Source organism: Ascidia mentula, chromosome 6 (genome assembly GCF_947561715.1).
Source record: "Ascidia mentula chromosome 6, kaAscMent1.1, whole genome shotgun sequence".
NCBI classification, from domain to species: Eukaryota; Metazoa; Chordata; class Ascidiacea; order Phlebobranchia; family Ascidiidae; genus Ascidia; species Ascidia mentula.
The window spans coordinates 5383173-5402335 of NC_138571.1; the positions used below are offsets into that span (position 1 = coordinate 5383173).

The 19163-nt window shown below is 37.9% G+C and overlaps 2 protein-coding genes across 2 annotated transcripts; both read right to left on the reverse strand.

Moving 5' to 3' along the window:
* Positions 1 to 2708, reverse strand: LOC145906977 (carbohydrate sulfotransferase 11-like). Its single transcript, XM_082994424.1, has 5 exons — positions 2579 to 2708; positions 2089 to 2228; positions 1587 to 1812; positions 1146 to 1314; positions 1 to 208 (listed from the first exon to the last, which is right to left on the reverse strand). Exons 1-5 carry the CDS (start codon positions 2706 to 2708, stop codon positions 1 to 3), a joined length of 873 nt encoding a protein of 290 aa, XP_082850550.1.
* Positions 2709 to 5323: 2615 nt separating this feature from the next.
* LOC145905396 (calcyphosin-like protein) lies at positions 5324 to 6613 on the reverse strand. The gene is made up of 4 exons (XM_082992585.1): positions 6426 to 6613; positions 6136 to 6256; positions 5936 to 6077; positions 5324 to 5661 (listed from the first exon to the last, which is right to left on the reverse strand). Exons 1-4 carry the CDS (start codon positions 6539 to 6541, stop codon positions 5414 to 5416), a joined length of 627 nt encoding a protein of 208 aa, XP_082848711.1. The 5' UTR covers positions 6542 to 6613; the 3' UTR covers positions 5324 to 5413.
* Between the last annotated feature and the right edge of the window lie 12550 nt (positions 6614 to 19163).

A 19163-nucleotide genomic window follows, 5' to 3' on the forward strand; every position in this document is an offset into this window, starting at 1 on the left:
TCAGTTATTAAACAGTTTTTTCAGTAACGGAGGTGGTGGGTAACCGAATAACAAGTAATCGTCCAATAACAAGTTGTAGAGCTGCATCACTCGCTCACGTGGTTTCACGGTTGAGTAGTAGCGCAGAACCATGTCGTCATCGGTTTTATTTTGGTATGGAGGCCTGAGTTGCAATTCTTCAGATGCTCCAATCATTCGCAAAATGTATCTGAAGAAAGTTTGCAGCATCAAGAAATGTCACAAAAAATAATTGTTGCAACTAGCTTTCTATATTAGTGTTGCTCTTTGTTTTCCTGTGTTAATTTTGTAATACATCGCAGATTGTTCAAAGAAAATTGCTAACTAACTGGTAGAGAAAGAAAATATATTCTGACTAAACAACTGTTTTTTTACCAACATGCCTCTGATTAACTTAATATAGTTTATCGTAGCTAAGCTGTCTCTATGATCAGTGTTTCGACGTCACATAGAAATATAATTTGCGAAACGATGCTGATCGACTACATACCGGGGTACCTTGGTATCAACATCCTCTAGTTCAGTGGTTCTTATCCGGGGGGGGGGGGGGGGGGGGGGCGCGCGCCCTCACCCCATGGGGTCGTCAACCGATTCTCATGGGTAGCGCAAGCTCTATACCAAAACTTAATTTTTTGTAGTGACTTCTATGTCCTATGCTGTCTGTTATATTTTTCTTACAGTTTCCGAACAAAAGTATTTTGCTTTAAACGAAAAATCCGCCAGTGCAGTTAAGTAACTGTTACGTCACAAAGAAACTATTGCGTCACAAAATACCTTTAGTGATGATTAATCTGTTTCGTCACAAACCGTTTATTGGTCCCGTAACTTTTAATTTAAATAAGAAAGCTTAAATTGATACAAATTATGTTTTTATCGTGTTGCAGTGTTTATCTAGCTAGCTTATTTACGTTGATCGACAAAAACACAAGTGCTTTTGGTATGAAACTTATTTACAGTTTGGAGGGGCGTAAGGCACAAGTCCGTTACTAAAAGGGGGCGTGATAGAAAAAAGGTTAAGAACCACTGCTCTTGTTGAATACTTTACAAAACGCTTCAAACATTTTACACTTTCACTAAACCAGGACCCTTCTACCAAATGATGTCGTGACTAAAAAAACGAATCGTACTTGGAATCTTCATCAATTGTTTCTTGATGTCCTATGACGTCATAATCAAAATCACAGGGCTGGCAAAGTGATGAGTATTTTTCCCAGTGTTGGTTGTCAGAGTGTAGAGAGGCTGGGTAGTTGAGAACCAAGTAGTTGATGAATGTGTTAAAATCTGGAGCTTTCCTTTCTGTAACAAAACGATTTTTTTGCCATGTCATGTTTGAGTTGTATAGATGTGTTTTCCATGAAGTATAGAAGCTCATATTTTTTTTTCACATTGATACATTTTTGTAGGAACTTTTGTTAAAGTAAATGCAAATCTATAGACTTTAAAGTATGAAGTAATTTGGCGAAATATCGTTCAAATACTGCTTAGCTTAAGAAAATAAGTTGAAGTTAATGAAACATTCATTGTCGAAACGCACCACATCAACTTATTGAGAATTTACTGAAACTTACTGTTAGAAACCAGGTCGGATTTATCCCCATATTTTAGTTGAATTCTTTCGGCAATTTTTCGCATGCTTCCTGCAGGTCCTTCCAATTTTGATCTGTACGCCGAAACCAAACGTTCCATAGGTTCGCGAACCACCGTCATTTTAAACCAATCTTTCTTTAGAAACGAATCTTTTTCAAATCTTTTCGTCTGATATAACTTCTTAAATTCTGAATTAAATTTTCTGCCCTGTAACAATCATAAATATTTGCAATTTCAATTATTGAAAACATTAAACAAATATTTTTCTTGCTGAATGCTAAAAAAGATTCTGGAACTCTGCAATATTTGAGGTTTTAATTAAGTTTTGGACAGAGGGTTTTGTATCATTTTAGGCGAGGTTTTATGTGAGCTGCACAACAGATAGCGAAATTTATTTTGAAAATCAAAAAGTTTTTTATGTAATAAATTTGGAATAAACTTAGCTGTCCCAAATTTTATGTTTGGCATAATATTGAAATTTACCGTTAGATTTACTCCAATCATATTCGTAAACAGTTTTTTCCAGTTGGTTATACCAGTTTTGGGGATTTGGCAGAAAATGGTTTTGTATTTTTCTGAATATATCAGAGCTTCTCGTATGTTGCTCTTGTTATGATGAAAACCTGCAAAAAAGAGAAATGAGAGAAGTGCAGGTAGAGATATTGCACGATAACTATGAAATTTGAATGCGTACGATATTCGGTGAACTTTGAAAATACAGCAAATATTGTGACATTTTGTGAATTTCGTACAAAATGCAGTTTAAAATTATACAAACATGTCGACATCTACCATTACACGAACTATTATTCCAACTCAGAGAGACAACAAAACTTGTGTACTGAGTAAAATGTATGGTATCTACTTAATAACTTACTTAAATTCGCACATATGTCTCGGAGATGTGATTTCCTTTCGTGCATTCTTGACCGAACTTCATCAAGTTTTTTGTGAAAAAAAATCGGTGGCTTACTTTTGTTGACTAGGACGAACAGAGAGTTTTGTAAGGATTCAGGAATATGACGGCGGGTTTCAGTTGGGACATTGTATATTTCCATGCTGATTAAGGTAAGCATGAAAAGGGCACAAAGTGCAGCAGCCATATTACGTTTGGTCACAAACCGCAATCGTTTAAACATTTTCGGTTGATGCTGCAATGGTAAAAGCATGTTCATTCCCAATACAGTAAAGCCATTGTAATAATTATGACAGTTTAGCAGGTAACTGTGTATATCGGCATTTAACTCCATCATTTACTACAGCCAACATACAACCACTGGCCTTCTTGCTTATGGTTAGAAAACTGACTAATATTACATTTGCATCTATCGCTGCATTGTACAGCATGTCAAGTAGTGCACGCATCATTAAATGCTTACGACAGCGTTTACTTTTAAATCAATCATGACCTTTAACTTTAGGCAAAGCATGTTTTGTACACTGCCACATGAACAACTCGAAAAACTAATCATGGTTTCTAAACTGTAATAGTCTCTAGAAACTAAGGGTGGTGTTTTCATCGCCCACGCATCCCGGGAAGTCATTCATCTCGGTCCCGTTGCTTTAATATTTCCTTCCTGTTGCCTCATTTTAGACATCTGAATGGCGCAACGATAGGTTTTAGCTATTGTTATACAATTTAATAGAAATATCGAAGTCTCTACGATGTTTGTTGTGAATATACTAAGAGTTACCAGAATGCTTCAATAACAGTTTGTTATCGCAAAAACTTTAAACCTTATTTCAATAAAATTTATTTGTAGTAACTGAATGGTTTTTGTTTAAAACTCATCGAAATGTTTGTATTTCATTGGTACATTATTGCCTTTATTACGCCCGGGCACGTCCAAATTTACGGTTCGTGGTTCTTGTCAGCAAACGTGTCCCCTATCACCGTTCAATCTCTTATGGGTTGCATTCTGAGACGACCAACGAGTGGCAAACCGATTTTTCTTCTGCACGTTAAGTGTTGGACAAGTTTAAGTCTGCCAGTATAGGAGTTTTGTCATGGTGTAGAAAATTTAACCATGCTGGTTTGTAACGACCGTGGTTACACAGGGTACAATGCCCGCAGGGATAAGACCCAGGTATTTCGACTTTAGGGCAAATTGCCTCAAATGTAACAGCAGGTCTGTTTGTCACCATCCAATTGGGTTTGGGCTGTTTTTCTTTGTCTGTCAACCTTAATAGCATTGGGAACTGCGAAGGCCAAGTAATTGTCTTAGTTTTATCCGTTGTCCGCCTACACATATTTTGGAAATCGTCAGAGTTACTGCAACAGAATGGGGAATGATAACCAGAATCACTTTAATGAGGATCAAAGAGTAAACGAAACCTTCGGTTTACACATACTAATATACAGGGATCCAGAAGTATGGAAGTGTCACTCTCTCTTTACTCAAATAAAAGACAGATCCGCTTAATTCTCTCATGTAAATATTAACCTCTTTACTTCCTTGTTTCCATGTTCGCAGGAATATTACATGCAATGGCATGATTGGCAAGATCGCCCCACTGCGAAGGTCCTTGCTTGGCGATCACAGCTATCGTATCGCGATCATTAGGTTTGCAGGGTTGGCAACCCAGGCAATGCAGCCTAGCTGTTTTATGATCAATCGCACGTGTGATGAAGTACGCAGGATGGGCAACATTACTTTCAGGCGTAAAAAGGATAACAAACGAAAGTGCGAACGTACGACGAAAATATCGGTGTACATCGAAACAACCACTTTTTCCTGACATGTTGGAGCAAGATTTGAAAAATCAAGCTCCCGGTGACTTTTGAGCTCACGATCCTGGGCTAACCAGGCCCAACGCTCTACCAACTGAGCTACAGGAGCTCAGTGGTTTCACGGGGTATATTGTGGCCAAGGTACACTGGTGCGCAAGTGCACAACTGGCCAGGCAACCTTCACATATACGTAGGGGATCTCTACCACCGTATCAGATAACGCAGTAATATTTCATGCAATGGCATGATTTTTCAAATCTTGCTCCGACTTGTCAGGAAAAAGTTGTTGTTTCGATGTACACCGATATTTTCGTCGTACGTTCGCACTTGCGTTTACTCGCACTTTCGTTTGTTATCCTTTTTACGCCTGAAAGTAATGTTGCCCATCCTGGGTACTTCATCACACGTGCGATTGATCATAAAACAGACGGTGATTACGTTCTGTGATCAGTGATGCTGTTTGCTGTTTAAAGGGTTTTGCTTTGGTCATAACGGTCAGGTCGCAACCTGTCTTTTCGCAACCCATCACCTCCCAGTGCAAAAATGTCCTTTATTTGGGAACCTCATGTGTGGTTTTATTGGTGTCCATGCTGTTTTTTGTTTCCATGCGTTTATATACATAGCATAACCGTTGCATGCAAAGAAAATAATAATTGATTTAGATAATTCTCACCACTGTGTTAAGTCCGATATTAGAATATTGTATTGAAATCAACGAGAAACAAAAAATGCCTGTTTAGGTTAGTTTTAGAGAACTTATTGTTTGCGATCACACGGAATCATATTTATCTATTGTGTCGTGATTAAACTACTTTAAAATGTCAAATTTGGGCTGTGTTTCAAAACTTTCGTGTCTTTTCTTGTATTATTTTACTTGTTACACCTTCGTATCGTAGTTAGTGAATTCTGGGCTATTTTATGTTGCAATTTTGAGTTTGGCCTTCTTAGAATGTGGATTTTAACTTAATTACGTGTAAATAGCCGTGTTTGAAATATACTTTATTTGTCTTTTAAATACAAGCATACGAAAATAATTTCGCTCGGCCACACATAAAAACCAAACACAGACATTTCTAATTATAACTTCCAAGCTTTGCGCATCATGACGTCAAAATATATGTCATTATCAATAGAGGCACTGACTCCTACGTAATAATTATAAAACTCCTCTTGCGTCACAACGCCGTCTGGATCTCCAGGGGTATCAAAGTTTTCAAGAAACTTTAAAAACACTTGGTCTTCCGTCCATTCTCCGTTCATGTATTTAGGATGATGACGAACGTCGTAAACTCCTTTGAGGTCTTCAATCGTTATTACACCATCGGCTTTAAACATATAACTTTGTTTCCCCATATTTACGAAATATTAGTAAATTCTGCAAAAAGTTATAGCTTCGGCTCTGAGGTCTGGGCGTTTAAAATTTCGTCAACTTTTTTAGTTTTAGTTTTGTACAGCAGGAACGAAATGCTTTTAGATATTGCATTGTAAAAGGATATCTACTAATTTCTTTATACAAGCTGCCACAATTCGCATACTGTTTGTAATAATGCCGGAATTAACGTTATTGTATAGCATTAAAAATGGGCCTATTACATTTACCCGTTCTGTCAAGTTTTCTGAACGCTTTATTAATGAGATTTCTTCTTGATTGAGACAAGGGGGGACGAAGTTTCACAAGAAACTCATCGAAATCTATTGTTCCGCTTTTGTCTCGATCAAAACGTCGAAACATGTCTCGAATCTGGAAGAAAATGCATTGCTCGGTGATTTGTGAATTCCCTTATGTTGTAGACCTATACCTCATCGGTTTCCAAATCCAATCCAAAATCGTGAATTCCCTTTTTAAACTCGTCGAAATCAAGAGATCGACTTCTGTTGTCGTCCATCACACGAAAACATCTCCCAAGTCCTTTGATTCCGCTGTAACAATATCGAACATTAGGTTTAGATCCCAAATATTTTTAACTGATTTCATCATTTAGCTCAAATTGTGGAGACAAGATTTCAATGTCAAAATTTGAATTTAATGCTACGTCCTAAGCGGGTTTGGACCAAAAAGAAAAGTTGTTCGAATGTTGTACACTCTTACCTGGAACCGCGAGACAGACACTGCAGTCGCAGTTTTTCTATTGGGTCCTTAGTGCTCCGGATTAAGGATTGGGCCTTGTCAGCCATTTCCCTGTCGTGTCGAGCAGTTCCAGCCATCACAACTTTCCACACTGCACTTTTTGTTTCAACAGCAAAAAGTATTTAGCATCACATCGATATGACTAAAACGTTTCTGATTGCATAACAAATATACTGTTATTGTGCTGGCAGACTCGACACTGACAAACGTTTACATCTTGCAGATAAAACAAAAATACCCAATCTGTTCTTCCAATCACTTTCAAGCTATGCTGGTTTTGTTTCCGCCATAAAAGCGTATCAAATATTTATGAGCATATCCCACTATCATTTCCACCAGCCCACGACTGCAGGTGTCCTTAAAAAGCTTTAGTACGTGTATTGTGAGGTTGGAAACATATATCTATTTGGTTTGGTGACTCGTTTGTGCATTAAATCAGAGAAAGTAGACCTGCATTAGCAAAAAAAGAATTTAGTAGTATTTATAACCTCAAACATATAGCTAAACATGATATTTTATGGTCGGGAAAGTCGTCTAAGAGTCACACCAAGCTGCACTTATAAGACCCTATAGGTCGAAATAGCGGCCATCTCTCTGCAGCTCACAGAAATGATATTTTATGGTTGGTTAAGCTAATAAAAGTGCATGTTTTCAAGACGTCCTGATAGTCCAGCTAGCCCTGATTAAAAACACTTCTGCTCCTGTCTAATTCTCGCCTATGTTGAGTTGTTACTACCATCTGAAATACAAAACACACTAAACAGATTTGTGGCGAGAGACTATCACCACCATTCAATAAGCTCGTCCCATTGAAACGAGTTACTGCGCCTAAAACCTTTGAAACTTGATTCGTTTTCACGTAACTTGATATAGTTGCTATCAGGACGATTTCAAACAACAACAACCCAGAGTCCGGCATAAATAAATAAAGCACTGACTGTTTTATGGTGGTTGGAAACAATGCCCTCCTGCAGGGCACTTATGCGGGCATTTGCAAATGAACAAGCGCTGAAAGTAGATTACAGGAATTAGAGGCTCGTGTTACACAAAAGGGTTGTAATTACATAAACCACAGTTTGCAGAACAAACTGGTTCCAAATTGCAATGTGTTTCATAAAGTCCATTAGCACAAAGCAATTATTATGTGATTAACACTTACGTAAGTTTTATTTATTAATACTGTGATTATGCTGATCATGTGATTCAAAATCAAGTCAGGTTTTCTATTAGTCTCGGACAGGGGTGTTTAATCATTGACCAGCGCCACAGTTTCCGAATTGAAATTTTCTTCTCATCTGTTTTTGGCAAAACAAATATTTTTCTTGTTTTTATCTAAAATGTGCTTGTATGAACGATCCGTTGTCAAACAATTATGCAGGTTAAATTCTGCAAAAAGTTATATCTTCGGCCTGGAGTCTGGAGGTTTAAAATTTCGTCATCTAATTCAGTTTAAGTTTTGTTGCAGGAAAGAAACGTTCGTGGGCTGCCTTCATCTCAAAGAGAACCATAGCTGCCGGGGGGAAGGTTTTCTCAAAGGCGCCACACAAACTCAGTGGTTGTCTGAAAGTGATTCCAATACCATTCTACCAGAAGCACTCAACCGGAACAGATATTGCGCTAATCTTTAGAATGAAGAATTCAAAACAAACCCGAAGAACATTTCGTCAGTGGAGAAGACGTCGGTCGCATGCATGGGTGGCGTTGAGAAACGTCTAATTCGTTGCAGAAGATTTTTCAAAGTGTTGTTGGGACAACAAGTGCCATCCAACGTAACGTGAAATATTACAACTACGTTGGACGACACTGGTGCCAGGTCCAATACTTGGCCAGTTGAGGCACATTTTAATGTTCCTTTGGCATTTCCTTTGCTGCCCTAAGCCGTGTTGCCAAAAGCAATGCACCAATTTTAAATTAGTTACAAATAAGGCTATATTTTAGAACCACATTGAGCAAAATTAGAGTCAAATATTTGAAATTGTTAGGACAAAAAAGTTATCACATATTTTTATATTCCGCTCCACTTATTTATGTTTACCTTTAATCGTACAACATATATAATATTCTTAAAGTATACAGCAAATTAGATATCTTGATTACGTTGATATCGAAACTGGAGAGAAACCGCTTTTTCTTTTAAGAAAAGGCTCAATTACTTACATCAAATGTTGTCCAATAAAAAAAGCGCACTTCAACAGTTTTGTGCAATTTCAACAGGATAATTGTTCCGCGATTTTAAACATTAACAACTCTAATAAGTGATGAGAAATTTTGTTGGTGAGATTTTGTGCACTTCGTGTAAAGTGGCAACACGAGAAAAGGTGAGAAAACGTGAAAAAAATACACACTGCACGCTTTGGTGCACACCACTTGCACCCCACAAGGTGGATATTATTATGTTATTCTTGTTGCTTTCAATAAAAAACATTCTAATGGTATAAGGAACAAAACCTGTCCCAGGTAATTTTTACTTCAAGGGATATTCTCCTAACATAAATTTATGCCCATGCGATGTCGCTGTTGCGGTGCAAAAACAAATTAAATTTTTCAAGGTTTTTTCGCGTTTAAGTGTCTTTTCTCACTTTTTTGAGTTCAACAAAATAAGTTAAGTTGCGCGTGTCAATGCTGAGTTAACACAAGGTGAAAAAGATATACATGATAGATAAAGGTTAAACTACTGATGAATGAAGATAATTTCAACGTCTATTCGCAATTAAACAAGTAATGGTTTTGGATGTTTCCGCATGATAACCTTGTTTCCGCATGATCTGTGAAGCGGAAACAAAGGGATAGTCAAAATTCAAAGACCAGCAAACATCTGATGGAACATAGGAAACAAAGACAAGTTGACAAAGGATTGTGAATACGTTGCGACTAAACTACTGTCACGGAATTATTTCCTACTTCGGTCCAGACCCTGCAGTAACGGCTCACCACTAAAACCAAAGTCTCTCACGCTGGTTCTCTAAATAGGCTTCTCTATAATTAAAGGGCTAAAACGATGCTAAGACGCGCATACATTCAGTGAAAAACAATACAACCATAGATACTCTTCTCGTTCGGCGATTACCACCCGTACAACACAACGCCCATCTCCAAAACTAACCGGGTCGTACCGAAAGCTTTGCCCGGCCAATCAACGTACACGGAAATCAATGGGGCGTTACGGGACGACGTGGCAAACATAGAAAAACGACAATTTGTGAAAATAACGTGCGAGAAAAGATGGAAACATAAACTAAAGTGCGATGGGATGTGCGTATAAGTAACAAGAGTGATTTAAATAAACAACACAGGTGAACAAAGAAAGCATAAAGAAAAGAATTAGTGTCTGTGTGTCGTGTGTCGTTTTCGCTACACTACTAACCGTTTACGCTCAGCGTGCAGTTAAACGTGGATATAAAGTATACACGATATTCGATATAGTGATTACGTTGATCCCGAAACTGAAGAGAAATCACTTTCCGGTTTTTCTTCAATTCATAAAAAGGTTCAGTTGGTTTCTCGAAAGTTGCTAGAATATAAACGCGCACTTTGAGGGATTTTGCTTGCATGTAACGGAATGTGTTATGTGTTGGTATGCCAATTTCAAACAACAAAAATAATGGCAAGATTTCGGGATATTTACTTTTTCGTTTCACATCCATTTTCAGCCCACGATATAGTTATCATACTCTTTCGCTTGTTTGCTTTTGTGGGTGTTTAGTCGCCACTTAAGTCAGTATTGACGTTTGTTCACGCACTGAAGATGAGCACAGCAGTATTTGGAACGTTTGCTTTGTTACACATACGTGTCTATTAGGCATTGACGAGAAATAAACGTGGAGATAGTTCCGTATCAAAGTTAGTTATTTGGGTTTTAAATATTTGAACTGCATAAATTACAACAGTAAATGACCAAGCATCAAAAAGCTTGCAAGCCGAAGCTGTGATATGTTTGTGAGCAAACACAACTTCGTGAATTATTTACCACATGAGGTCAAACTAACTTCCAACCGTCGAGAATCGCCTCATGTTGCGAACAACAGCAAACCAGTGGAAGGTAGCACAATGATTGCTTTACGCCTGATTAAAATTTATCTCCATAAACAGCTTTAACTTGTATGGGCAACTGAACAAGTAATGACTGTGGAATGGAAAATGTTTCTATCTGTTTTGGTTTAGAAAGGATTTATTTGTCAACAACGCATGGCGCGATTTCCGGAAATTCGCCACGTATTTAAAATCAGTGAAGCGGAACGAACCCGCATGACCAGTGTAAACGTGTGAATGTTGTGTGAAAGCTGAAAACAAACACACACTAAGAAAGTTGTCAGTGAAAATGTGTAAAGCAAATTATTCGATACAATATACGGTTTTTACTTTTTTTAAGAACTCTGTTAATCCGGAATCGGTTTATTCGGAAATTCACTTATTTCGCACAAAGCTGAAGGTAAAAATGATTTTTAATCTCTTTCTTAACAAAAATCTGGGTACATTTTCACTCTTTAACTTTGCATTAGTACACAAAATTACGTTTCTGTTGCATGTTTATTTATAATTAACTGAGGTTATATTTGTATTGCAAATCGAATGACTAATCGCCGTTACTGTTGCGCATATGATATGTTATCACAATGCTTTTTGGTAACCAGCGCGTAACATGGTTTTTGGATCTTAACGATGTTTAACGCGATTTTCGTCGAAGTCACACTAACTACAACACGTCAGACTTGTAACAAACTTTTTCGGACAAATCAGATAATCGCCTAATCCAAACAAATTTATCGGACTAATTGCATTAACCGAGTTCCATTGTATATCCAACCACGACACATTGTTCGCTATTTCTAAACCTGGCCAACATTGCTACACCAGGTAGTATTACAATTTTACATTGCATCAATCAAATGGATTTCATCTGCCGAAAGTTAACTATGGATGACGTACAAATCTGTCATCACATGATACAGAACTATTACCTGAAACATGCCCCTCACATAAAAGCATTCAAAGTCGATCCATCAGAGTTGGATGATATTTACAAGGAGAGGGTAGAAATGATGATCAAAGCTGGAACATCTTTTGGTTATTTTCACTCTTCCACGGGTGAACCTGCATGTTTGGGATTCTGTAAGATTGTTGTGAAGGAAGATGAGTTAGTTCTTCCATTGGATCCAAATGTCGAATATTCGAAAAATGCCAAACGCTGGATGCGATTTCGTGATGTATTGAAGATGGACCTATTCACTCTTTTGGAAACTGAAAAAATATTTCACTAAGAAGTAGCTGTTTCAGCACCAAAATTTAGCAGACTTGGTTTGTTTGGTGAATTGGACAGTTTCATCGACCTACAGGCTGAAAAGCTGGGCTGTGAATACATTGTAGCCGACACAGTATCCGTTTTCACGCAACGTGCAGCACTCAATCGTGGATATAAAGTTCTTCACGGAATTCGATATTGTGATTACGTTGAACCTGAAACAGGAGAGAAACCGCTTTCCGATTATTCATCAGTTCATGAGAAAGCTCTGTTGGTTTATTTGAAGTCGCCGATTCATAAAAGCGCACTTTAACGATGTTGCTCATTATGACTGTAATCGATACATGGGCATTTTTGTATAAAACATGTATATATTCGCCTTTATCTTAAATTTTTTCGTCGTCTTGTGTGGTCCAGAAGGTAAATGGTAAATGAAATAAACTCAAACAACCTTTTGCTGTTATTGCATTTCGTTACGAAGTATTTGTGTTTTACTAAAAGTGGCGATGTTCTTGTTGCGCAAACACTAGAATCTTGTTTAAACGACGTTAATCATTTATAACGCGAAGTTAAAGTAGCTTCCGACAGGCGAAGAATACATTTCATTCCAGGGCAGGTATATCAGGTATTAAACTAGACTCTAAACTACCGACCTACAAAACTGAGCCTCGCGAGGGAGTTTGCGACGTTTCTTAATCCTATTCCAAATAATGACAGGTGACGAAGACCTTTGGTGTAATGACGTCACAGCGACATCAGGGTGCCACCACAATGTCAATAAACGTTCACCAGTTGCGTTTTTCCGGACATAAGTATTTATTCAAGTCATTAAATACAAACTTTACCCAATAAGGTGTCTCTGATACTCTACAGAAAGTAAATTACCAAAAACCACAGCAAGCAAACCTAACTTCGCCACGTCGAGTACCGCATAACCCAAAATATTACGAGGCCAGGTTTAAGGCTGATGCGGTTGCCACCGTACACCTTTCAGAAAAAAGTTAGACGTCAGCATATTTGGTGAAGCGAGAAGCGGAAAAAAATGCTTAAGTCTTTTTTTGACCAACCGGCACGTACAAGTGAAGTCTGATGAACCTAGGGCTAACATAGTCTATCAGTCTCTTGGTTAGTGAGTCAGTTGGTGAACACAAGTTTTGTTTGAAATGTTTACATCAAATGATAAGTAAATTTTCAGTTCTTTATTATGTGCTTTATAATCAAACCAAATGATAAAGAAAGTATTTTAGTCGTTAATTGTGATTTTTATCGTCTGAATTTATCGTTTCACCTGAGTTCTATATACCTGATGAAGTCTAGCCGCATGGCAGACGAAACGTCGAAGAAATGCAGCATGTATATTTTATGCCAGAATAGCAGTATAGATTTTAAATTGCAATAGCCTGGCAGCAACAGGATTTTTTTAGGAGTTCTATGCTCAACTGCCAACCTTTGTGCTATCGAGTAAGTACAGCAGGCAAAAAGGAAACTTGGGTAATTAGAATTCACTTTGTTTCCAATCAGGACAGAAATTTTAGTTAAATACATAACCCCTCATTTCTCTTCCTTGTCAAGCTAATGATACAAACTGCCAATAAAGAAACCTTCATTATCACGCTGTTACAGTGCTGTAACATTCGTACAAAAACTATCTGCAGAAAATTTTTATATACGTGAGGACCTGTGGTTGCACAAGCCACGGTCACAGATCAACGTGCAGAGTACGATTACACCTGTATGCAAATAGTTTATTTGCACTGTGCCACGTTTGGTTTCGATTGCTTTTGTTGTTTTGCTGTGACTTTATGTGTCGTCACGGTTGTGTGGCACTACCAACATACAATGATTGTGCGCCTAAAAGTTGCATTCATGGCGTCTCGTATCGTTCGATGTGTACATTCAGATATTAGCCTTGCTCGAGAGATTTGTCAGGCTTTGTGCGATACATTTTTTGTTGGAATTTTATTGGCAGTCAGTTATCATTTCGTTTCTTACATATCCAGATTTTTTATTTGTATATTTTTAATATTTTTCAAGGTTACTTTCCCTTATGTGGCAGACCTTCGCTTGTACTTAGTTAATTAATTTATACTTTTGATTTTTTTGCAGATTGTTTACAATTTATGGGATGGAAGGATTAAAAAATTCCAATAACAACAAAGAAATCGTGGTAGTGCTTTCCAACACGTAAGACTGGGACGGAGGGAAAAAACGTTGAAGGCCATGCGCCAGTACAAGCGGTAGTTCTACGGAACCTCTTGACGAGGTCGACCGCGACTGATGCCAAAAACACGCTCATTTGTCCGGTTTAATGCAGTCGGTCAATGTCGTTGTGAGCTCACATGTTCGTTTTGGTTCTCAATAAAGTCATGAAAAACTATATTGTGTGAGCATGTCGTTTTTTCAAGCAAACGCAGCAGAATTAGGTTATACCCAACATTAGCGTGATTATCCATGAGCAGTATATGATATATGCCACATTTTCACTCATGACGGTCAAGTATAGTCATTCATGATCAGGTGTTACCTTTCATGTATTAACATGGGGATATATCCCAGAACTATTGCCGAATTTAGGGGTGCAAATCTATAATGATAATTAATGATCGCTCGATAACACATGAGTGATACCGGGATAATTTTCTGACTGGGCAAATGGTACAGAACTTTTACCTGAAACATGTTCCTCACATAAAAGCATTCAAAGTCGATCCATCAGAATTGGAAGATATTTACAAGAAATACGCGGATATAGTTCGAATTTAAAAAATCGTAAGTGATCCCAAAATGTTCGTTACTTCATCCCCTATAGGTTACTTTTTAACACTCAACTAGGTGGTACTCGTCGAAATTGTTTTACCTCCAAGAGGTAGGCAACCACAAAAAGGTTGGGAATCACTGTATTAAACCTTTGTTTAATATTGACATTCTGCAAGCTAGGAAAAGCGAAATTTCAAGAAACTTGTTAGCTTGCACCTGTAAAGTTTGATTGATTTTCGGAATCAAGCTCTGGTCCCTGCTCAGTCTGTAAAGTTTCGATCCCAGCAGGAGAAATTAAGCGTTTTCTACTGTTTGCTTTCCAGCTCTCATCTGACCAAAAGATCGTAAGTTTTGATGTTATGCGAGTTCGTGACAAACCCGAGTACGACTAGGTTTGTGATGCGTGAACAATAATATACTTGCATATACCCAAGAAATATGTCTACTATTTTTTTACAAATGCACTTTGCAAAAACAGTAAATACGAGTGCTGATATCGCCAAATATAGAGGGCCTGGGCAGTGGGGCGATCCTGCCTTGCGAAAAGGTATTTCGCTATGCGAAAGCATGGTAATACTTCTGTTTTGTGACAAGGCGTGTTTTAATCAAAAGTAAAGTGCAAAGTTAGGTATATTATATCGCACGCATTTACTTTCTGTCATATGCAGTACGTGTACGCGAACAAATTGCACGTTTCGAATAATGAGCTGTGAATAATAATGGAAGTGCTTTTTGGTAACCAGCGCGTAACATGGTTTTTGGATCTTGACGATGTTTAACGCGATTTTCGTCGAAGTCACACTAACTACAACACGTCAGACTTGTAACAAACTTTTTCGGACAATTCAGATAATCGCCTAATCCAAACAAATTTATCGGACAAATCGCATTAACAGAGTTCCATTGTATATCCAACCACGACACATTGTTCGCTAATTCTAAACCTGGCCAACATTGCTAAACCAGGTAGTATTACAATTTTACATTGTATCAATCAAATAGATTTCATCTGCCGAAAGTTAACTATGGATGACTTACACATCTGTCATCAAATGGTACAGTAATATTACCTGAAACATGTTCCTCACACAAAAACATTCCAAGTCGATCCATCAGAGTTGGAAGATATTTACAAGGAGAGAGTAGAAATGATGATTAAAGCTGGAACATCTTTTGGTTATTTTCACTCTTCCACGGGTGAACCTGCATGTTTGGGATTTTGTAGGATTGTTGTGAAGGCGGGTGAGTTACAACATTCAATATGCGCTACTTCGCCATTTTCAGGCACATAACCCAGCGACGTTCTACAAAAGACCTGATTTGGCTACATGCTACTCTGTGGTGTTTCTTGAACAACCCCCTATGGAGCATTTGGACATTTGTGAATATATATGGCAAAAAATTAAAAACGCACAAATCAAAAAAAAGGTACTACCTGCGATCACGTGATATGCCCAACGTTTTACATGCAACGCATGCTTGCGGCTGCGGCGCTACACCACGCAAGTAGGTCACCAGACATTGCTTTTAGGATTGTCTTAGAGGTTACCACCAGTAGCCCATTTGTTCGGCCAGTTTTTAGCATTTATTTTTCAACATTTTATTACTATTATTTTTGTTTTCCGTTTTTTTTTAGAACTGATGATGCTTATTTTGAGCGAATCATAAATTCTTAACTATACATGCGTTTGACACAAGGTTATTTTATATTGTAATTCTGCAAAAATGGAGGGTGAGTTAGTTCTTCTATTGGATCCAAATGTTAAATACTCGAAAAATGCCAAATGCTGGATGCGATTTTGTGATGTTTTACAATAGGATAAGTTCACTCTTCTCGAAAGCTCAATCGGTACCATGCCATGTCATCAAACGATAGCTGGGGACAATAGGTTTCAAGCAGGCTGTACACATCTCTTAGAGATCCTGCCACAACTGATTTGTACCTGAGATGTATCTACTGATCATACACATATTTAAAAGGAGGGTTTTGAGAGGACGTTGTTTTCCTTTTGAAGTAGTTTTGTAAAAATTCACAAACGTCGAAACATTTAAGCTGTTTTGATTCAAACTGAGTTTTATTCCTCAGGTGATTTGATCAAACGATAAACAGTCACGTACTTATGTAACCATTATAAGGTTTGTTAATTTTTAGAAAGAATCACAGTCACAAAATCTTCTGTCGAATACTTACATTGAGTTATTACAATAGGCGTAAAGTTGTCCAGAGTCTCCAGGACTACACCATCTTGCCAGAACCCGTCGAAACCGTTCCAGGTTTGATAACTGAACAAACCAGCTATGGGAGACGGATACCAGTTGTACTGCAACGCGTACGCAGCCAAGCATGACCGAAATGCTTTCGTGTCGTTTCCGAACGCTTCCTAGTTACAAACTTCGGTCATCGGAACTGCAAACAATATGCCGTTGTTAGGAATAACAGTTCGTTATAGTAGAAAATCATAAAACTGTAGGAATCAGCCTGGTCTCCTTGTTGGTAAGTGATGGATTACTCTATAGCACAAGATCACACGCATAGTCACACTCTATGAACGTTTATTCTATGCTCGATAAACTTTGCCTGTATTTATTTCGTCTGCGTTAACTCAATCCACGCCAATTTCATTTTCTGCTTTTTAAACGCAAAGGAAAATTTGTAGTTGATTTTCATGTTTTGCCTCCACGTTAGACTTTGGGGCGCATATAGAAAACTCATACAAATGCCACCGAACATATTTTAGTAATTGTTTTCGCCAGCAAACCATCATTCCTAAGAACAGGAGATCATTGTTTTTCCTGCACCGCTATACTGTTGAGTCAACAATCGTAGGTGAGGTAAAACTAACCAATAATCCAACTAATATACGCTAAAGTACGACGAAAGGAATCCCTATTTAACACAATAAGGTTTGGGGTATTTTTGGCTGGCAACGTTTTCAGTTCAGTTGCCGAAATAACTTATTTTTCGATGACCCAATGCTCAGGGCAAGGTTTGTACAAAATTATGAGATCAGCTTCAAGGCTCCTGCGGTTGCCACATTACCGCTACGTCAGCCGTATTTAGTGAAGCGGAAAAGCGAAGAAAAAGGGCTTAAGTAAACATGCTGGACCAAACCGCATGTACTGGTCAAGTCTGAAAACCGTAGGTCTAAAAGAGCTTATCAGTCTCTTGGGTAGTGAGTCAGTTAGTAGTGATATGAACAAAAGTTCTGTTCATAACATTTACATGTTCAATGCTCAACTGCCAACTTTTGTGCTATCAAACAAGTGCATCAGAAGGAATAAAAAGATAAGTTGTGTAATTTTAATGCGCTTTGCTTGCAATAGACATTAGTATACATAGGACAGAATTTTTACTTAGATACATGACCCTTGATCCTCACCCTTGCCAAGCCAGTGGTACTAACGCAAGTAAAATTGACACAGGTTCAAGAAAAAATACTTTTTCAGCTTTTGTAAAAGGTCGCCATGAGTTTCATCTACCGAAAGTTAACTATGAATGACGTACACATGTGCCACCACATAGTGCACAACTATTACCTGAAACATGTTCCTCACATAAAAGCATTCAAAGTCGAACCATCAGAGTTGGAAGATATTTACAAGAACAGAGTAGAAATGATGATCAAAGCTGGAACATCTTTTGGTTGTTTTCAATCTGACACAGGTGAACCTGCATGTTTGTCATTCTGTAGGATTGTTACGAGTGACGACGAATTCCTTCTTCCATTAAATCCGAATGTCGAATATTCGAAAACTGCGGAACAATGGATGCGATTTCGTGATCATTTGAAGAAAGATCTGTTCACTCTTTTGGGAACTGAAAAATTTTTTCACAAAGAAATTGGTGTAACAACACCCAAGTATAGCAGGCTTGGTTTGTTTGCTGAATTGGACAACTTCACCGACCTACAAGCTGTTAACATGGATTGTGAATACGCTGTGGCTGAACTACTTTCCGTTTACTCTCAGCGTGCAGCAGATAAGCGTGGATATAAAGTAATATACGAAATTCGATATCGTGATTACGTTGATCCCGAAACTGGAGAGAAACCGCTTTCCGATTTTTATTCAGTTCATGAAAAGGTTCAATTGGTTTATCGAAGGCTGCTCGATTATCAAAGTGCACTTTGAGGGAATTTGCTTTTGCTTTGTATTGACAACCATATTCTAAACAACAATATATATCTCCAGATTTCAGGATATTTACATTTTTTGTTTCACATTCATTTTCAGCCCACGATATATGTAGCCATTATACTCAATAAATTTGTGGTTAATTTTTATGTTTTGTCTCCACGTTTGACGGGCTTTTGCGTAGAAAACTCATAAAATTGCCACTGAATATATGTTAGTAATTGTTGTATTTCGGTTCGCAAACCACCATATCTTATAAGAGGAGTTCTTTCTTTTTTCTGCACCACTAATGATTTGAGTAAACAAAAGGTAGTTAACCAATAAACCAGCTAATATACACTAAAGTGCGACGAAAGGAAATCTCTATTAATATATCAAGGGTTGACGTATTTCCGACTGGTAACGTTTTCAGTTCAGTTGCAAAAATAACTTATTTTACGTTGAACCAATGCTCAGCACAAAGCTTGTTCAAAATTATGAGGCCAGGTTTAAGGGTGATGCGGTTGCCACATTACCGCTACGGCAGCCGTACACAATTCGGAAAAAAAGTTAGACGTCACCATAATACA